Raw genomic sequence first — 20,254 nt, forward strand, 5'->3', positions numbered from 1 at the left:
TGTAAGAAGTCGAAAGTACAGATATTTGTGTTAAATGTAAGTAAAAGTAAGAAGTCTTCAGAAAACAAATACTCAAGTAAAATGGGAAATGGTCTGTATTTATATAACGCTTTTCTAGTCTGGATGACCACTCAAAGTGCTTTACAGTACAGTTTTGCCATTCACCTATTTGGCAATCAGGATCTTGCCCAAGGACACTTCGGCATACAGATGGAGAAGGCTGGGATCAAGCTGCCGGCCTTCTGGTTGGAGAACGACCGATTTACCCCTTAGCCACAGCCGCTAAGTAAAGGACAGGTACCTAAAACATCTATTTAAGATGTTAAATGCTGAAAAGTGATGAACACGGGGTGAAACACACTGAGAATTCAAGTAATCTGACAAATATAACATGATTCGTCTTTTTCAGATTGACAGGTATTTACTTAGAAGTTCTTGATCGGAAAAAGATGAAGCTAGCATGTTGTATAGCTAACTAACATAACAGTTGGCTTTTTCCCAATTAAGTAATTGGATATTGTACTTGAATTGGCAGGCTGATAATATGCACAAGGGCTGTCTACAACAGCATTAAAACATTTTTTAATACTTCAATCAAAATGTTAAAATAAGTATAAAAGCATTTATTTTATCTCAGTTTCCAACAACAGTGAGGAATAGCCAACTTAAAATAGAAGCTTAATGACTCATGAACAATGGGAACACAGGCATGTCCCAGTAATGTTCACACCATTTTTAGGATATCCCCTGGAAACAGTTCTGTTGTGTTGTAGGGATTTGGTTGTGTTGTGAGTATTTGCAGCCCATCTTCTTAACGCTTTATGTGTGTTACCAAATTGATGTAGATATTTTCTCCATTTGCATGTGTTCTTATGTTGCAGTGAATTGAGCGCTCAAGGCCACTTTAGGTTTCAGTGTCAGTCTCATGTGTAATAAGTCTGACCCACAACATTCAGTGTATTTGTGGTAAGCCATGCATAGTAATCACAATATCCACAGATAAGATGCTATAGAAATATATTTATTCAGTAACATGGAAAAATTATCTTCAAATTTCACTAAGCAGTAGAGACAGCATCGTAGCTATGCTCTTAGTACAAGATGTTGCACTACAAGCAACATCAGAGCAAGTACAATATAAAAACAGTTATGAACATTTCTGGAGAGTGAAGCAAGTTTTTTCTTTCTAAAAATACCTGGTTACATTAACAAAACTCTATAGTTTAAAGTTTGATAATGCAATGTATTTCAAAACTAACAAATTAAGTAATGCTTCCAATAATGAGATACTGTAAGTAGCTAAGACTCTTGACTACACCATGACTATTTTCTTTATGTTTATTTGCCCCTGCTGTGACACTAGCAGCATGTAGGGAATCAAACAGCATCTGTTTGGAACTAAATGTGGAGCAAAATAACTATTGTGACGAGTTGTAAAACTGCTCCTCTTTCCAGATGTGTAGTCAAATGTATGAAAGTGTACAAGAGCCTCTGAATGTTTACCTTTGTTAATGTGTATGGTGATTATCCTTCTCATATGGTGCTGGGATGTTTGAGTATTGATTCCTTGGTACATGTCTTCATGCTAGTGCAGTCTTCCTGAATTAAGCATTGTACATCTATCAGGCCACAAGGCACAGCAATAAGATATTATATGGAGTGGAAGTATCTTATGCATCATCTTGGCTATTATTTTTACAAGTTATCAGCAAAACCTCTATGTATACTGTATCATGACAATAACATAAATTACACATGATCTGGAGTCCATAAAAGCATAACTACAAAAGCCTAATTCATGCTTCTGCATCAAACCTATGCGTAGACGTGTACCCTACGCAGAGCCCTATGCCGTACCCTGCCGTACCCTGCCGTACCCTGCGACGCAGACCGCAAGAGCTGTGATTGGTAGCATCACATCTCTGGCAGACTTTGACAGCCATTTTTGAATTGAGTTGAAGGAACGAACACGGACAGCATCTTTCTCTTCTTCGTTGCAGTTCTTCAAGAAAAAGTAATTGGTCTTCAACATCTATCACCTCCAACAACAACATGATCTGCTTAGTAACACTCGCCATTGTTCTGAAGCAAACAGAAACGCCAGAGAATTTGTAAATAGGCGGACCAGAAACAGGAAGACCCTCAACACCAGCATAGAAACTCTACCGCCACTAGCGTTTTGGCAGCGTAGGTTCGGCGCGACTCACAGGCTGCGCAGCTTTGTAGCCTATTTGTGAACCAAACTGTACTGTTCTCCAGATGCATGCAGCCCAAGATGACTTCAGCATTTGACTATGGTCTGTCTTCTTTCCCACCATTCCTGCAGCCTCTCCGCTAACGGCACAATGGAGTCTTTTTCAGCATGTCCCTGTGGGTCTATTTTCTCAAATAACCACAACAGATGAATGTGTTTCCACTTCCTGATTTAATTATTAATACATGCCTGGCAATTGGTATATTAAAAAGGAGAGGGAACCACTAAGATTGCCTATGTGCCCCAATTTTAGTGCTGTACCTCTGCTTACCTTTAAGAACTGGATGACATACTTGTTTACAACATAATAATCGTGACCTGTGAAGGGCAACTGACCCATTCCAGCTATCATGGTGACTGAAATCTGACACATTTTTTGGGTAGTTAAAATAAGACATTGTATTTACAATCAGCTGTCATTTTATGAAGAACACCTAGTAAAAACTAATACATATTTTTCAATTTGGTATTTAAAGCCCCTACCAGGTGTTTTTAGCTGGTTATGAAATGGTCTTATTTTAATATTGCTGCATCTTTATGACCTACAACAGCCAATGAGACAATCAGGGAGAAAAGAGATTACCACAGCAGCAATTTACGACAGTCAGGCTGGAAATGCCTATGTTTAGACAGAGGGAGAGGAAACGGAAGCGGGGGATGTGAGCTGGGCTACGTGCTAGGCTAAAGGCTAAATCATACAGACCAGCGCTCCTGATTCTGTTCCTCGCCAACTCCATGTCTCTTACAAACAAGATGGATGAGATCAGAATGAGAATTATGATACATTACCTCACCGCTATACATCCTGGAAACAGCTGTGTAATGGTGTGGTTTTATATTCCAGCCTACTTTAGGCCCCTATACATTGAGTGACTTGGTATTGTCTCATTTAGGATGTTTCATTTGCCCACAAGAGGAGGAGGAAGTATGGATTTCTCATACCTGTTTAATTTTATTTTATACACTCTGTCTGGACCAAGGTTTATACAACAGGTGACAGTGGAAACACTCCCGCTTCTGTCGACAGAGGCGCAAAATCAACGAAAATTAAAAGTTCCTTGTAGGACCTTTTACATAAGTCAGAAGGTTTTAAACTGATATATATATATATATATATTATCTATCAAATTGGCTGATGTCAGACAGATTATAATCGTCTTCACAAATTTAGGAGTTTAGAAATGTATTAGGCAGTTGATACAGTGCTGCTTTGGTATGGCATTCAAGTTTGAAAATGCAAATTTGATTGAAACCTCCTTTTGCTGAGAATCTCCATTGTGAAATAAACATATGGCACCTCATATTTGCAGTGCAAACGGATGGGTAGTCTTACTTAACAATGGGTTAGGGTTACGTTTAGTGTTAGGTAGGTAGGTAGGTAGGTAGGTAGGTAGGTAGGTAGGTTTTGTTGTTGTCTACCTGTACCAGTAGCAGTAATGTTAGCTTGTCTACAGCAAGATATCTTAAAGGGCCCATATTTTACACCTTTCTGGGATTTTATTTGAGCTATTGGTCCCCCTAAGATGATATATCAGTGGTTTAAAGTCGAAAAAGCTGCTGCAATGTGTATTTCCATATCGTCTCTTCTGCCTCTCTCTGGAGCTGCAGTAAGAACAGGCTGTTTTCACCTGCCTCTTGAGCCTCTCCTCTGATTGGCTGACTGCACTTTGATTGACATGCGACCAGGCCATCACCAGTCTCATTCTGGCGCATTCACTCTGGTAAACACAGCTGAAACTCACGTTGGTATGTTTGGATATCGCTATAGAAGACCAGCCACATATTTACAGTCGGTTACAACAGGATGTTTCTGAACGGTAAGTTACACCGTCCTCTGTTTGTTCAAATTTTAGCAGGACAGTCGGCCAATGTAGGAGTAACATCCCGAGTTACAGTATGGAGTTTCACAACGGAGTTTCAATACGGACTAACATGTCTGCTTAGTGTCGAGTTTGGTATGGAGGGGTGGTGGTGTGGAGCGGGGGTGGTGGGTTCGGTGGCTGGACTGGTACCGGCTGGGTGGGGCTGAGAGACGAGTGCGATCCCGAATGACATCATACGGGGGAGGAAGTACGAAACGAGACGTTTCGATAACATATTTCTTAGAATGAACTGAGTGAAAAAGTCTGCGGAGTGACTGTTTCCATACTTTGAGGGTCCCTACTCTTCCCCTTCAAGTAATTAAAGATAATAAAAGCCCAGAACATGTATTTTACACAATATGGGCCCTTTAAGCCTTGTTCTGCCCAGTGACCATAGTGTCAAGTTTGTCCTTGATCATTTTCTATCAGATATGAGGTATTAATTTCTGAAGGCTGTTGTGACAGCAATATCCTCACATGCTGTGTAAGGGAATGGTGGGTCACACTGCGGCTGTTTGTATGTTTGTTGCCTCTGAATACAGCACAGAAAAAAGATTAAGTGATGTGTTCATTAAATTTTTTCGGGGGCTAAATGCATGCAACTTTAATCTTTATTACCCCACTGCAGTAGTACAATGCTATGTTTCAGCTACAATGCTCCAAATGCTAAATTCTATTTATATATGAAAATGTATTATTTCCCATTATTCATCAGATGTCTTTAGTCCCACTAACTTCAGCATGTTACTTTGTGACCCCATCACAACTGGCATTAGGAACACAGTGACTGAATCACAGTGTAACATATGGCTTACTGTTACAAATGGAACTGAGATGACCACTGACGTAGAAATAAACGGTCACAACATGCAGTAAATTAAGATTAATCCAGTGCAGGTTATTATCCTTATCCTTACATAGCTACCAGTTCCATAACCGTTGGTATAGCATTTTCAAAATAATAATAAATCAGGCTTTAATGTTTCATATACATTTGCTTACAGAAACCAGAAAAGTGCTAGCTTGCCTTCAACAATAAAATACAAAACATGGGAAGCTACTGTAATAAGTAATAAAAATCTGATTTACTTAGAAGAAACACTGTTGATGCTATTTTGCTTTAGTCATTTTTAGATTTCAGGTACAAAGTTAACAATCCTATCAAGCTGGCAGTTCCTTGACGGATGGAAAGTAGAGAAAACCTGGCTCAGCCCTGTTTCTTTGTGCCAGAGGTGTTGGGTACAGTGCAGTGGCTTCCGTAGCTCTACAGCACCATCACAGCATCATTGTTTCGGATGCTTCCCATGGTGCAGTTCTCTACACTACATGAAAAGAATGGTGCTGGCACTGTGAGCCTGTGAGCTTTGTGTCAGGTCTAAGAAAACCTTACATTTTCAGATACAGCAGGAGCGTAGTATTATTTCAGAAAACAGTCAAGTGACAAGTGTAACTGAGATGGAGGTGAAGTATTCTTTTTTCCAGCTCTTAAAGCCAAATACCCATTCCGTTCCAACACTCATTTAACACTCAGTTCCTTACATAACCATACCAGTACTCCAAAGAAATGCAGGTTATTTGTAAATGTGTATGTGAGTGTAATTGGTTGTTTGTGTCAGCCCTGTGATGGATATATATTATATGTATTTTCTATCATGATGGGTATAACATCAACAACCTTCTCCAACAATTCTGATTGGCCTTTGAGTGAGGTTGATGAAAATCTGTCAAAACAGAAATGGTATGCCTTACTGCCCTTCTATGTTAAATTATATATCCACATGCTATGTTGTCTAATACTGTTTACAATAAAAAATATTTTGCAATAAAAATGATTGCGTACACATTTAACGATTCCCGTACACGTTCACAAAACTGACTACACTTTTAGAGATTGTTGTACACTTTCACAAATGTATATGTACGAAGTAGTTTTCAGTTCGATAGCTGTCTACACACACTGCAACACATTTGGCCCCATTTTCCTCACATCTCATCAGCCAGCAAATCTCCCAGTTGAAGGAATGTTCTGAACAAGAACAAAAACAAAGAGTTTAGGTTGGCCTGAGCAAGCAGGCTGCTAGCAAGCTTTGACTTGCTAACTAAGACTGTACCAAGAAATCACTGTTACGAGCATTAGAAGCTCTTAGTGTTGTTGTTTTGGAGTCCGGAGCGTGGGTGGGCCATTGTGCAGTTGTTGTTGTTGCTACCGCTGCAGTTCTCCTTGCCTCCTGTAGAGGATCTGCTCTCAAGGATAAGGACCTTGCCCTGCTCTTCCTTCATGAAGAGGTCTACCAATAGAATCTTCTCCTTGTGGATCTGAAGGCTGATGTCTTTAGGGATGTCTGGAATTAGCCAGTCCACAACATCATTCATCAGCAGCACAACATTCTGGTGGTGATAAATGGAAGAGAATCAGTTCTTTTGTATTTGTTTGTGTTATCTCTAATGAATTATTAAAGAACTAGTTGTTACAACTGAAATGTGATTTCAAATGCAGAATCTTCCAATCCTGCACTGTGTATATAGGAACATATGTGATATATTAAAACGTGAAGTTAAAGAAACATTAAATCACTAAAGCCTGTGTCAAATTTGGAGGCAAAATAAATTAGGAAGACTGCAGAGACAACATGATAATACAAAATTCCAAAAGTTGACAAAGACTTGTTTGAGTGAAGCTACATCCACACTAATATGTTTTCATTCTAAAATGAATACAATCTCCATCTAGATAATCTGAATCCAGGGTTTCAGATTATCAGAAGTAATCTCCACACATATTAACACACCTGAGAACACATACCACATGACCATTCATGTACACCGAGCATGTGTGGGTTAGTGTAAGTAGGAAGATTGTCAGTTGGTTGCTTAATCTTTCATCATGATGGGAAGGTTTGCACTCTATTTTACTGCTACAACACACACTTTGTGTGAAGGGAGCGTCACTAGATGGCAGCATGACATCACCATAGTGCCAGTAGCCTGATTTTCTGTATGGTGATATCAAGTCAGACTGGCAGCTGGTTTCTGCTGACTTGAAAATATTGTGTCATTTATGGTCAAATTTTGGCCAGCTTCTATGTCATTATGGGAGGGTGTTTCCTTCACTCTGTTTTGAAGTCTTAACTTACTGCTATCAGAGTTCACAGTTGATACTGAGCTGAATGTGCTGTCAGGTGGTACAGTCCAGTACCCAATAGTGCCTGGACTGGTGAGGATAACTGATCTGACAGCAAATCCATCCAGATAAAAAGCCAGATCAGCATTGTTTCACCCATTAAAGGCAAACTGGCCAGGGGCAAGCTGCCTTTATTTAATTATATAATAAATACATAAATCTCTATGACTTTTTGCGTGTGTCAACTTACCTGGAAAACAATGACAAAGGCCAGTCGCACGGCCAGCACCGCCCAGAACTCCTTGGAGATCTCATATGGAGTGGCTGACCAAGGAGGTTCTCTGTAGTCCTTATACCTTTAGTGAAGATCAATCAATCATTATACTTGTATAGCCCATATTCCAATATCAAATTTTTCTCATAGGGCTGAACATTGTGTCAAATGCTCTGCTCTTAACCCTCAGTGAGACAAATGAAAAACTCAAAACAACCAAAACCCCAAATACCACAGTGCGGTTGTATGCCTCGATCAACCAGTGGAGTTTCTATCTAAAAATGTTTTCTTCCAGATAATTATAAGGTCCATGACCTACCTTTGATCACTGAAATATAATCAATTAATTATTTCCAAGTGACAACTGATAAGAAGTAGAAGAAATTCCCTCAAGGTGGTCTTGAAAAATCACATTCAAGAGGCCAAAAACCTTTCCCTTTGATCTCTGATCATCAAAAATAATCATTTAATCTATGAATCCAATTGCCTGTTTGTCCCAAATGTGAAAGGATTCCCTCAAGGCATCCCAGAGATATCACATTCACCTCAGCAGAACACCTCAACAAAATAACAATATTTACAAAATTCATGAGAAAAGTTGGGTGCTGTCCATTTAAGAACAGTTTAAGTTTTTGTTAAAGGAAGTTTTAGTTGATGAATGCTCCTGTTTTTCTTGATGTGGCTATCTTATCCCTTTTTTAAGACATTTTACTCCTCCGATTGTAATTTCTACTTGTTTATGTAAATGCAGCGCACCATCGTAAACGAGAGCTCTGCTCTCAATTGGTTAATATCCTGTCTAAATAAAGGTTATCTATAGTCCTCTTACATTTCATGTCTCTTACATGTTTCATCAAGAAATTGACAACTGTGAACTGAAATGGATTTCCCACCTGCAAATCTCAACAGGGTAGCCAAGTTGCAATGGATCCATAGGTTCTTTGCCGTCCTGGAAGTGGCTGACATTAAAATGGGACAGGGTGTTGTTGACAAATCCATGCATGGAGCCATCTGGGCTGTACATGTACTGGTAGACCATCCGAGGTATGAAGTCTGAGGTGAAGGAGATGACAAATGCCTGGAATTGGAGTAGGGGATGGAGTGGTAGGGTGGGGGTTCAAAGGTCAAAGACATGAATACGAGTTAAGCTAATGTGAATATATATTTCATATACCTTGTACAATCAAAACTGTGTGGAATGAAACAAAAAAAACTAAGTCACAATTCAGGGGCTGAATCCTTTGGATTTTGAAGACTGATTGGCGGCTCGGTCAACTTGGACATCCCATTTTGAAGGCTCCTTCAAATGTGGTTAACAAATGCATGCTTTCATTCCTGGCCAACAAAGGATCCAATGAGTGTGTCCTTCTATGGCCAACCTATTCCAGGATTCATTGCACCCCAGTGACAAATAGGATTTTTGAATATCAGGTTTTAACTCACTCGAATAGCTATTCGTACAAATAAAATAAAAAATATATCTGTTTTCAGACATAAGTAAGAAAATAAAATCAGACCAGACCATTTCATTTGGTTCGGCCTCTGCAGTGTGAAGGATGCAGCCCCTGAAATGGGACATAGTATAGTGTCAAGTTGAAATGAAACAATACACTGGACTATAGTGTTTGAGTTGAAGTTGTTCTATCACTCATACAGAGGCTTCTACTGGTTGTATTGCAAGGCATCAAGATGGTGTGGTAGTATGGGCAAGACTACTCACAAGGTGTTTCTGGAGCTTCAGGAGCAGTATTTTCATGAGGGAGAGAAGCTCCATTCACTGCGTACTACACAGCTTTTTAACTTTGCAGCTTTGATTCAGTCACAATATGTTTAGGAGAGGCAGACAGTCATGTGGCTCTGTCATTGATCTCTGGTCGAGGCTGTTAATTTGGCAACATAGTGGCTGTGAAGCCCGCCTCTATACGTGCCCAATTCCTGTGTGCCCTGCTTATGTAACGTAGTGGTGAGTAGAGAATGAGTGAATTTTCATTTTTCTGTGAACTATCCCTTTAAGTGCCTTGAGATAATGTATGGTATGATTTGGTGCTTTACAAATAAAATTAAAATGAATTGAATATAGACAACAGATGTTGATCATATAGCTAAATGTAATTTAATCACATACACTTGTAATCTGAAGATGATTTGGTAGAGAGCTGCACCCACATCATCAGAGAGCCTGTGTCATTTCTTGGCTAATTTGTTTTGTTTGACCTTGTTTAACCAGCACAAGGCTCAAAGTGTCACAGAAAGACTAAGCAGAGGAGCTGAATGAAAAATAAATCTGAACAGTTAATAGGGAAAGGAAAAGAAGTGTAATTAAAATGGGGCAGGACATTTTTTTCCCCTCAACCATTGCAGTTCTCCATTGGCTTTAAGTAACATTGTGACAACATTTCTCTGCCTTGATTTGACCAATGACTGTATATAATAAATAATGTGGATCGCTGCAGGGGTGGCTGCCGAAGAGGTCATAAGTCTTGTCCCTTGGACATCGTACAAACTAAAAGAATCAAACTACTAGTTTATTTCTGATAAACTTACTTGGCGCTATTTAAATGGAGTGAAATGTCATAAACTGGTGATCGGTCAGGCAGGTGTATTGGCAGGACATCAATATCCCAGCCGGACTCCATGACTAATGCTGGGCAGATATTTCAGGCTCGAAATGACCTTACCAGCGCAAGAAGGCAGCTCCCATATCCAGGATATTTTGGCCTTACTTTTGTACAGTGGGTGAATGTGGAAACGTTCATCATTACATTACAGTCACTCGGGTAGATGTCTACTTTGTCGACAATATTACGTAGTTTTCAAATGAAACATTTCACTGTGGCATTGATGCTATTATTGATATTCTGCATCCTCAGTGTTATAGGGCTTTCATCTCCATGTTTAAACAGTGGCCCATTTTGTCTGTCCGTCCCTGCATCATTTTAAACCCAGAGTGATGGAGTACTGAGCCAAAATATAGCCAGACTACATACAGATATGCATTAGGATAAGTCAATACATTAATATGTTACTTACATTGATGATGACAGCCACTTTTGCCACTCCTCTAAGTATGTTGTACCATATACCTGTAGATATAACAATATGCATAGATTACTGGATTTCAGCGTTAAGACAGTGAAAGGATATGTCCTCAAAGCTTGTTGGTCTTGAAGAGCAAGCTTATAGGACAACATTAACAACATTTCCCCAAGATTTCACTGTATTCCTTTAATATTGGGTATGTGTCTGTGTATTTCATGCCTTTTTATAATATCTGCAGTAAAATGAATGTAACCCACCAATGTCTTTGGCTCTTGCTGCCACTGGTCTCCGCAACTCTGCCACAAATTTCTTGGCATCAAGTCGTATTTCAATGATGTTGTTGAGCAGAGCAAAGAGTGGAGCCAGCGGGAAGGACGCCACGAACAAGGTAACAAAACCAAACTGGATGACTGGACATAGAGGACGACAGACAAAAATATTAGGTTATCACAACCAACTGTCAGCCATATCTGTGTTTAAATCCAGCCTCGATTGGACAACAGAAGCCCTATACATTAAACTATATTATAGTATATTATGCACATGAGAAGAACATTGGATTAATACTGGATGAAGGGGTTAACAGGATTCCTGCCACAAATAGCTAAATCCTTTATTTTGAACTTAGTTCAGCATTGGTTCTCCTCTTCATAGCACCACGCAACACAAAATAGTTACACTGTCCATGATCATCCCCTTTTAAGGTTCAATTTATTTTCTCACTGATTGCAATTGTATTCTTTAAAAGTGGAGTAAGCAATTCATTCAGTTTACTTTTTGTCATGTTCCATCTATTCCACAGGCCTATGACACTGGTAAATGCATGAAGATCCAAATGCAGCATTGAGGAAAACATTGAAACATTTTAATGTGTTATGACTGTGTGTGTGTGTGTGTGTGTGTGTGTGTGTGTGTGTGTGTGTGTGTGTGTGTGTGTGTGTGTGTGTGTGTGTGTTTGTGTGTGAATGTATGTGGTGTGATACTGACTCATTTCCATATATTCTGGTGTTAACCCAGCAAATGGTTCCAGAAAGTGGTCTGTTTCATATCTCATCAGCTTCTTCTTTCTCTCTTCCTCCTGAAAAGCACCTCGCTTTGACCGAATGTAGCGAATCAACTTCTTCAGCTTGCTGAGGAATATGCACATTTGCACACACACACACACACACACACACACACACACACACACACACACACACACACACACACACACACACACACACACACACACACACACACACACACATGAACAGACAAGCATGCAGACATATTATTGACTTAGTGGTATGCAGCAATGATTACTTGCACATTTCTGTTTTTGTCATGAATATACCCCAGTGGTCGCCAACCGGCGATCCCAGATCAGCTGTGTGTCGGTTGTCTGTTGATCACACTGGCAGTGTGCCCGCTACTGGCTGTGGGGCTGCTGGTTTATCAACTGCATTTCCTTCAATACAAGTCCGATTATGTACTAAACTAAATGTAAGAACTCTACGGTATGAAGACGTGCATCTTCTGGTCTTGTGATAACGATCAAAGCCCCGTTGGAACAAATGAATGTATTCAGAAAGTGAAACGCTGGAGTGCTTTTACTTTAAAACCAGTTCGGAATGTGATAAACATACGTATGTATGTGACATAGACAGATAAACACTGTGGTTCACAGCAGAATAAACAGAGAAAATGATCTTTCACCTGAGTTTAAATGTTTATCACAACAGTTCCTGTATGCATTTCAAAATAAAAGCAATCCAGCGTTTCTGTTGACCGAATCCATTCTTTTGTTTAAAAAAAGCAGTTTTATTGTGACATATTTGCAGGAGCGAAAGATGCACTGCTTCATACTGTATAGTACTTGTATTTATTTGAGTGCACAGGACAACTTTTATACAAGGAAATAGTCATATTTACGGCCATATTCAAGGCAAAGCCTATGTAAAAACATTGTGCTGCAGTAGCAGCTCCTCTGCAAAATATCTTGTTGAACTGAGAACCAAAATATTGTGCATTGAACAGATGCTGTAAATATGAATTGATAATAATGTCAATATTGAGCATTAAATAGATAAAGTTGCATATCTGCCTTTTTTTGTGTATATTTATAAAGCCTTTAACAGAAATAATAAATATGATCATGATGATGAAGTTTTTCGGAAGATATCCGGGTGGTAGATCCCGGCTTACGTTTGGAATAAAAGAGGGATCTTGGGCTCGAAAAGGTTGGTGACCACTGATCTACACTCATTAAAGCTTCAGTGTGTAAGATTTAGATGAAAGGGATCTATTGGCATAAATTGTATACAAAGTAATTCTAGTGATGTTCTCACAAGTGTTTCATCTAAATTGTCTGAATTGTTGTTTTCTTACCCTAGAATGGGACCTCTTTACAGAGGCTGCCATGTATTTACAGTAGCCCAGACTGGACAAACTAAACACCTTTTGAGTTTTTATGACAACGGAAGGTTTCCACAGGTTCTCTTTCATGTTTGGAAGGGGAGGGTGAGGTGAGGGGTATTCAGCTGCAACATGCAACTTCACCACTAGATGTCACTAAATAGTCTGTTTTTATACAAATGATCTGTATTTATATAGCAATTCTCTAGTCTTGATGACCACTCAAAGCCCTTTTCAGTACAGATTTATGACATTATTTCAGTAGGCTATTTCGTAGAAGACTCTTTGGAAGCAGTGTTGAGTTCTCTGGGTCTGCAGTCTCTACCTGGATTAGGGATCTCATTCATCTTGGCAGATAGTGTCTGTAAACCTGTGACCTTTGATCTTCACGTCTTAAAAAGATTTAAGACAAGGATGAAGACTGCAGTTTGGCTGGGCCACTTAAATCAGAGACTTGTCCCAAAGTCACTCCAGTGTTGTTTTGGCCTAATGCCTCGGTTCGCCCTAGTCTCAGGTTGCGTGCACTGTGGAGCAGTTCTCATTTCTGACCAAGGTATTATCCAGATGATGATGCCTGTTAACCAGACACTGTGTATGAAGTTTTGTTTAAAGGGTCTAATTTGTGTCTCATCAGAGCAGATAATCTTTCTCCCCATGCTCCATGAGGTCTTTAAATACTGTTTGGAAAAATCCAAGCAGTTCTTGTCTTTCACTTAAAATAGCGCCAACCCACTCCACCGGAAAGTTCTGACTGATGGAGATAGTCGAGGTTGCAGCAGGTTCTCCCATCCCAGCCGAGGACCTCTGCAGCTCTGTTAAAGGGACTATCGAGTACTTTATCATAATTTTCTCTTATCATTAAATTGCATAATGTCATGAATTTATTAAGAAAAGGGGGAAAGTATGAATACTTACTTTTTTAATGTCTACAATAAAGAACACTATTCTTTATTATCATTTCCCTGATGTGTTTATGTCTTCGTAATTACTGACAGATGTGGATGTGTAATTTAGTTGCAGTTCTTGTGAAAAAGAAGCAACTGCTCTTGCACAAATATAGTAATAATAGGGAAACTGTTATTTGTATAAACAGCATGTTTTCTATTTTTTCAAGCTTCATTACGTGCAAGTTTGGCATACTTACGGTACTCCAATTTCAAAAAGGTTGTTCTGAATTAGCTGCTTTCCCAACATGGTGATACTCAGCTGGATACACAGCTCCATCAGACAGCCTCCATGAGCACACTGCAAAACATTCCATGTCCTGTGTTTAAGTGTGTGCTCCAAAATCAATTGCATGATTCTGTAGACACCTGTCACAAAACATACAGCAGCACTGTGTGTGTTGTTGCAGTAGTTACAGAAACAAGACCCACAGGCTGCTGCACCAGTGTCATTTGGTTGTAATGTGTGGAGTAATAAGGGGTGTATAGTTATAATGTTAATGCCTAAACATACTACACTATAAGTGCCATACACAAAGGGAGTATTTACGCAATCAGGACCAATCAGGATTGCTTCTGTTTCTTTTTAATTTATTTCAAATGCACAATACAAAAAAAATGCAGTCTAGCATCAATCTGGAGCATATTTTTTCGCATTCACATGTAGGTGGCATTTAAAATTCTGTACAAACTCCAGATATGTTTAGGCTAACATGGTTTCCATAAATGGGTTCTTTTGGTTTCATCCTGCTGACCATCTGTTTTTAAGTGACATATATATATATATATATATATATATATATATATGTCACTTGGAGTTTCTTATATGATGATATAGCCTACTGGTATTAAGCTGTGTATATTTGAAGTCTAATGAAAAAAATATTGATAAATTACTCTTTTCCATAAATTTAAATAAGAAGGCTAAAGTGAAGGGTCACAAGTGTGCCCCTTTAGTGACTTTTGTCCCAGCGCGCAGTTTCTTTTTATCTTAAATGTATCAATCTAGGTATATGTTTAAGATTATATCATAATAACTATATCAACTTTTTACCTTTAGTTTATATCCAGAGAATTATACTGTCAACACAACAAGGATGTTTATCTCAACTCTAATCCTAGTGTCTGATTAGGAAGCATTTAGTTTGCCATTCATTTTCAAATGTGTAAACCTTACCTCTTCCATTCTGTAGGACTCAAACACATACAGGTAGCTGCCTGGCCTGCCTACCAGTCTAGAGGAGAAAATCAATAAAAGGCATTAAAAGGATATAACCTTGTCTTAACCCTAAACTATTTTCATTGCAATTATTTAAATAAAAAAAATTCCATCAATATAATGCATTTTACTAAATATTATACAAATATTACTACTCATGTGAGTACATTACGATGTTACTAACCTTCCCCTGAAGAAAGCAATGTAGATGATGGGGGTGAAAGCGTTGAAAAACTTCAGGATGAAGGTCTTGAAGATGAGTCGTTCTTCAAAACTCTTGTCTGATTTAGGAACCTCTAAAAGGGAACATTAGATTCTTTAATTTTAACTTGAAATGAAAAATAGACCAACAGTACTTCTGAGCACAGACCCTCCATTACAAGCCATTACAGGCAAGTGAGATTTTGTTATAATATTTCGGCCAGGGTCATTTATTTTTTGTAATACTGAATTGCACCAAGTCTCTCTGGCATAAATATTTCCCAGCTTAAATTAAATTAATAGAATAAAATAAATAGATTGAAATAAATGACACATAACAAGCACACTATGTGGTACATACAGCAGCAAGAAACTTGAGTTAAATTTCAAGGAAGTCAGTGGGTACGGGACATAAAGCAACATATGTAGCTGTCCATTGGTGTCTAACTAAAGTAACCCTTCTAACATTTGCAACAGTTTTTTTTCTCTCTCTCTCAATAAGTAACAAAAAAAAGAATAGGATAGGCCTTTCACAAGCCAAGTTAGCAAACAGACATGGTAAATGGAATGTATTTATACAGCAACTTTTCTGGTCATCCTTACACCACAAGTTACTTTCACCCATTCACACCCATTCATACAGAACTTCTAAATATTGTGCTTCTCTATCATACACGACATGTTTTGTGAAAAGCTGAGTAAAGCTTAATATTTTGTTACATTAATTAACTGTGAGCAGAGATGGTTCACACAAGTGCATGAATAGAAAATGTGAACGCAAAAGCCACAACCCAACTGCAAAATCAACACAATGGAAACACAACCACAATGGAAGTGAGCAACAACTGACGTTGAAAATGAAACAAACTGAATTGCTTGCTGCGGTCAAGTGAGCCGTGTTGGTGTTCCAGTTCATGGATAATATTAGTTCACATTTCCACAATAATTTACAAATGTGTGTAAAATCCAAAACTATGTGTCGGTAATGCTACCAAAGATCAGCTTGGTCAAATTAACCACCTTTACACCAAAAGTCCTGTTTAGCCTTTCAGTCGCTTACCTCAGGTTTTTTTCAGAGAACACGCATGTTAACTGGGCATAGTTACATCTTCAACATCAGGCTGGAGTTCTCATTAATACTTCACACATTTGGGTACCTGTGCGCCTGTGTGCTTACTATATGTATGACACCATTACAAACTACTGGACCTTGCACATCGAATAAGCAAAAGCCCCAAAAAACATTTCTATTAGCGCATATTGGCGTTTCTCGTGCTTATTGAGGTTCTGTCATCCAAATGAGTATCAAATGTAATACAAATGCCCAAAAGTATCTCATTATTCATGAAAAATTGTTCAACAACATCATAAAAAATATATAATAAATTGTTGAAAAATACTATGTGTGTCTGTTGGACCACATGCACAATTAGTTAGTCACAGAGGTTAGTTTGGGGCTGGAAGTCTCTCCTTTGTATCCACAGCCCATCAGTGTCTCATTAATGTGACCTACTGATACTATAATAAAAAAAAAGTTTGCATAAAGAGCACAAAATACATGTATTTAGCCTAACCCTATTTTTACACATATTTACACCATTGGCCATGATACCTTTTTTACATTGTATAGTTTTATTATTTTTACAGTTTTTCTCAATTGTTTATACTGTTGTGTCCCCTCTGACATAAACAATATAGCTATTAGTAGGAACTGAATGAGTTATACTTTCCTGTGATTTGTTATAAATATGTGGTATTTGTTTATTATTATAGTGTGTGCCAAAAAAGGCAAGCTCACTATTTTGCTCTGTATCAGATTGAATGTCATTCATTTTCCAAACTTTCCAAACTCAAAAAGGCTAAATACTCTCAATAAAATACTTTAAAGTTGAACAGTTGACATCACAGTAAGGAAACCACACGGAAATTAAACACAGAAATATACAAAAGATACAAAAAAGCCCCTTTGGTCCATGCTTGAAACATCTATGGCAATTACATAGCAATAGGCATAAATAAGCATATATTTGGTTTGATTAGATAATAGTGTAGTTGTGGACATAAAGAATTTATTTAAAATGGATCAAAAAATTGTAAGAGACATCCTGAGGTATAATGTCCATCCTGTAGGCTCTGCATCCAAGGACCACTGTATTATAAAGAGGAGATGTAAAAAATTCTACCTTTAAGGGTAAATAGTAGGCCATGTCAATTCAACAAGGTACTATTGTGATGGCCCTCAAATGGGCAGCTTCACCTCTTTCCAACTGCAGATAGCCCAAAAGCTCATCACAGAAACAAGTTGGTTTCCGCTTTGTTTTTGTTCATATTATATAGCAAGAACTATTTGCAAAGATAACATGACTATCTGTTATCAACAGATGATTTGTTTGGTTTATGTCTGGTTTGTGGTGAAGACGACAAACATATGCAATGGTTAAGGCATGTTTTAAGCACTTTTTACATCTTTTCGCACTGCCATATATGTCATTTATTTTCCACTGTATGGATGTTTGAGTATAGCTGGTTCCACTGGATCTGTTTTGGGCAACCACCAGTGGATTTAAATGTTTGAACAAATAAAGTCTCTTATCAAACTATTCCTATGCTATTTATGTAAACACAATAAACTTATTAAATGATAGTGTTTGCAGAACAATTGCATAGCTTTTGCTACTCTCACACACAGTCACTAAATTGCCATATCCTACATTCTTTACATTTGTTCAGACAGGGTTTTATCTGGTATTAAATGGTCATTTCAAATTCAAATTGCACTTTTAAACACGGCACAAACAGTAACCAAGCTCAACGGTTAAATTTTCATACGAAAACAAAAACAAAAAAAAGGAACAGGACAAAGAAATTCAGCTGAAAACAAGCCCCCATCCATATTGCCACAGAGGACACTGTAACATGTGCAATGGTGGAACGGGCTTGGGCTTGGCTTGTCTCCATGACAACTGCAATGTATCGGGTATGTTAAAAGTGTAATGGTGATCAGCCTTTTCTCTAGTCAAGACCATGAATGTGTTAAATAAAATGTAATCTTTAGCTCCTCCTAATACAAATAGCTCACCATGGAGAGCATGCAACTTAGATGCATGCTTTTCTTCGTGGCCAGGATTCGAATGACAGAATTGCACATCTGGAATTTGTTCTTAAATTAATATAAACAGTTTACTAGACCTTTGTAAAAAGGTAATTAGTGTTGCTGATTGCCGTTAGCTTATGACTCCCTTGTTTAAAGATGGCAGCATGTCAGAGAGGTGCTGACTGATCACAGAGAGAAGAAGCACACACAAGTGTCCTGTGTGCTCTGTGCTGAGAAAACCTACTGTGGTAATCAACTAGTGTTACTAATACCCTTGGGTGAAACATCTCGGCCATCATAGATTTACACCTTTGCACTTAGACACCTTTGAAAAGCAAAGATTTGGTGTAAATAAATATGGTCTTGAAATGATCTCTCTTGATTTATTAATGCTTATAAAAGATTTTCTTGCAATAAAAGCCATACTCTATTTAAATGCATCACATCAAACGTCAACTGCTGTACCTAATGTTCACTTCACATCTGAGAGCCACAATCCTAACATGGCCTTTACAACAATAACCGTTTTAAATGCAACAACAAACAAATAATTATGTCACACCTTTATCAATGGAAACCATGATCAGGTTTTACAAATAAACGTGCAAAACAGTTTAAAAAGGTTCAAAGGTCTCATTGTGATGACATGCGGCCTGTTTTCACACAGTTAACTGCCTATGCCAGTTTTTCACTGAACTTACCTAACACAGTGAGCCATCGTGCCACAGCACCATACACCTCATCCAGTATGAGGATGACCACCAGGTTGATGATGGCTGCAGTGGTTTTAACCGTCAGTTGTACATGGTTTCGTGTAATGGGATTGGAACTCATGTGGAGAGCAGCTTTGGTGGAGATCCGGTAGAGGATTACACCAAACACAATGGCAAATGTAACACCAATCTGACAAGGCAAAGGTTTGCAGAATTAAACACAGGATACGTGGACTTTGAGAGAAAAGGAATAACCGTTCATCAGTGATTTACAACATACGTGTGAGGGTGAGGGTGGGCCTGGTGTCAACACCACACTCACCATTACCCGCACAGTACGTCAAGACGTTTTCCTCACCATCAACAGCATCATGACAATATTAGTCATGTAGGCAGGAAGGCGGTCTCGAAAGGTGAGCTTTTCCACCTAAAGTAGAAACACAAAAATGTTCAGTAAGACTGCAACATCCAGATTTAGTGAAGTGGGTTGTAAATACAGATATTCCAACATTGAGAGGCTGTTGACAATGAGCTATGTGACATGCTGAACAAAGCAAGGACGATTACAACAGAAACAGCTCAGCTGATTTTTCACCATAGAACATGGAGAAAAGGAGTCGTACAGTCTGAACTTCAAGTTCAAAGGTCCAAAAGCACTCTAATGACATAAAATACAATGATGAGGTGATGACATTTTATATTGGACTAACTTCACACATGTGATTTCCTGCAGAAAGAGTTCATATTACTCCACAACTCAGGGAGGGAAAGGTTGTCACCATGGAGGCAGCAGCTACTTTGATTTGTGGCGGGGCTGCAAAAAGTGCTGATGGGATGAAGTGGAATGAACTGACTTGGCATTGTACATTATCTATCTAACTATTTAATGGAAATAGAAGATGGTACTCTGATTGGTTTATGACATGTTACACCAAAAACATAAATATTTATTAAGAGACTAAGTACAACCCTTTAACCCTGCATCTGGTGCAGTGACCTTCTGTTTGTCGTTTAAGTTGCAGGAGTGGATTTGGAACTGCGTCTTTAAATAGATCTTTGAAAAAATATCTGTAACCATGCCTTTAAAACACAAATAGCAAAACACAAACCACTGTGCATTTAAAAGAATATATATCAAT

General features: G+C 38.4%; 1 protein-coding gene across 3 annotated transcripts in view; it reads right to left on the reverse strand.

Moving 5' to 3' along the window:
- Positions 1-6,005: 6,005 nt before the first annotated feature.
- LOC117763434 (anoctamin-1-like) overlaps positions 6,006-20,254 on the reverse strand; it is a 46,056-nt gene continuing 31,807 nt past the window's right edge. For all 3 annotated transcript variants that reach the window (XM_034588549.1, XM_034588548.1, XM_034588550.1), the window contains 11 exons: positions 19,474-19,542; positions 19,104-19,305; positions 15,292-15,403; positions 15,066-15,123; positions 14,089-14,189; positions 11,538-11,680; positions 10,808-10,960; positions 10,542-10,594; positions 8,405-8,589; positions 7,488-7,593; positions 6,006-6,504 (listed from right to left, as the gene is read on the reverse strand). In XM_034588549.1, coding sequence (XP_034444440.1) covers positions 6,250-6,504; positions 7,488-7,593; positions 8,405-8,589; positions 10,542-10,594; positions 10,808-10,960; positions 11,538-11,680; positions 14,089-14,189; positions 15,066-15,123; positions 15,292-15,403; positions 19,104-19,305; positions 19,474-19,542 — 1,437 coding nt within the window. In that variant the 3' untranslated portion in view covers positions 6,006-6,249. The remainder of the gene's footprint in view (positions 6,505-7,487; positions 7,594-8,404; positions 8,590-10,541; positions 10,595-10,807; positions 10,961-11,537; positions 11,681-14,088; positions 14,190-15,065; positions 15,124-15,291; positions 15,404-19,103; positions 19,306-19,473; positions 19,543-20,254) is intronic.

This window comes from Hippoglossus hippoglossus, chromosome 6, assembly GCF_009819705.1.
Source record: "Hippoglossus hippoglossus isolate fHipHip1 chromosome 6, fHipHip1.pri, whole genome shotgun sequence".
Taxonomy (NCBI): domain Eukaryota; kingdom Metazoa; phylum Chordata; class Actinopteri; order Pleuronectiformes; family Pleuronectidae; genus Hippoglossus; species Hippoglossus hippoglossus.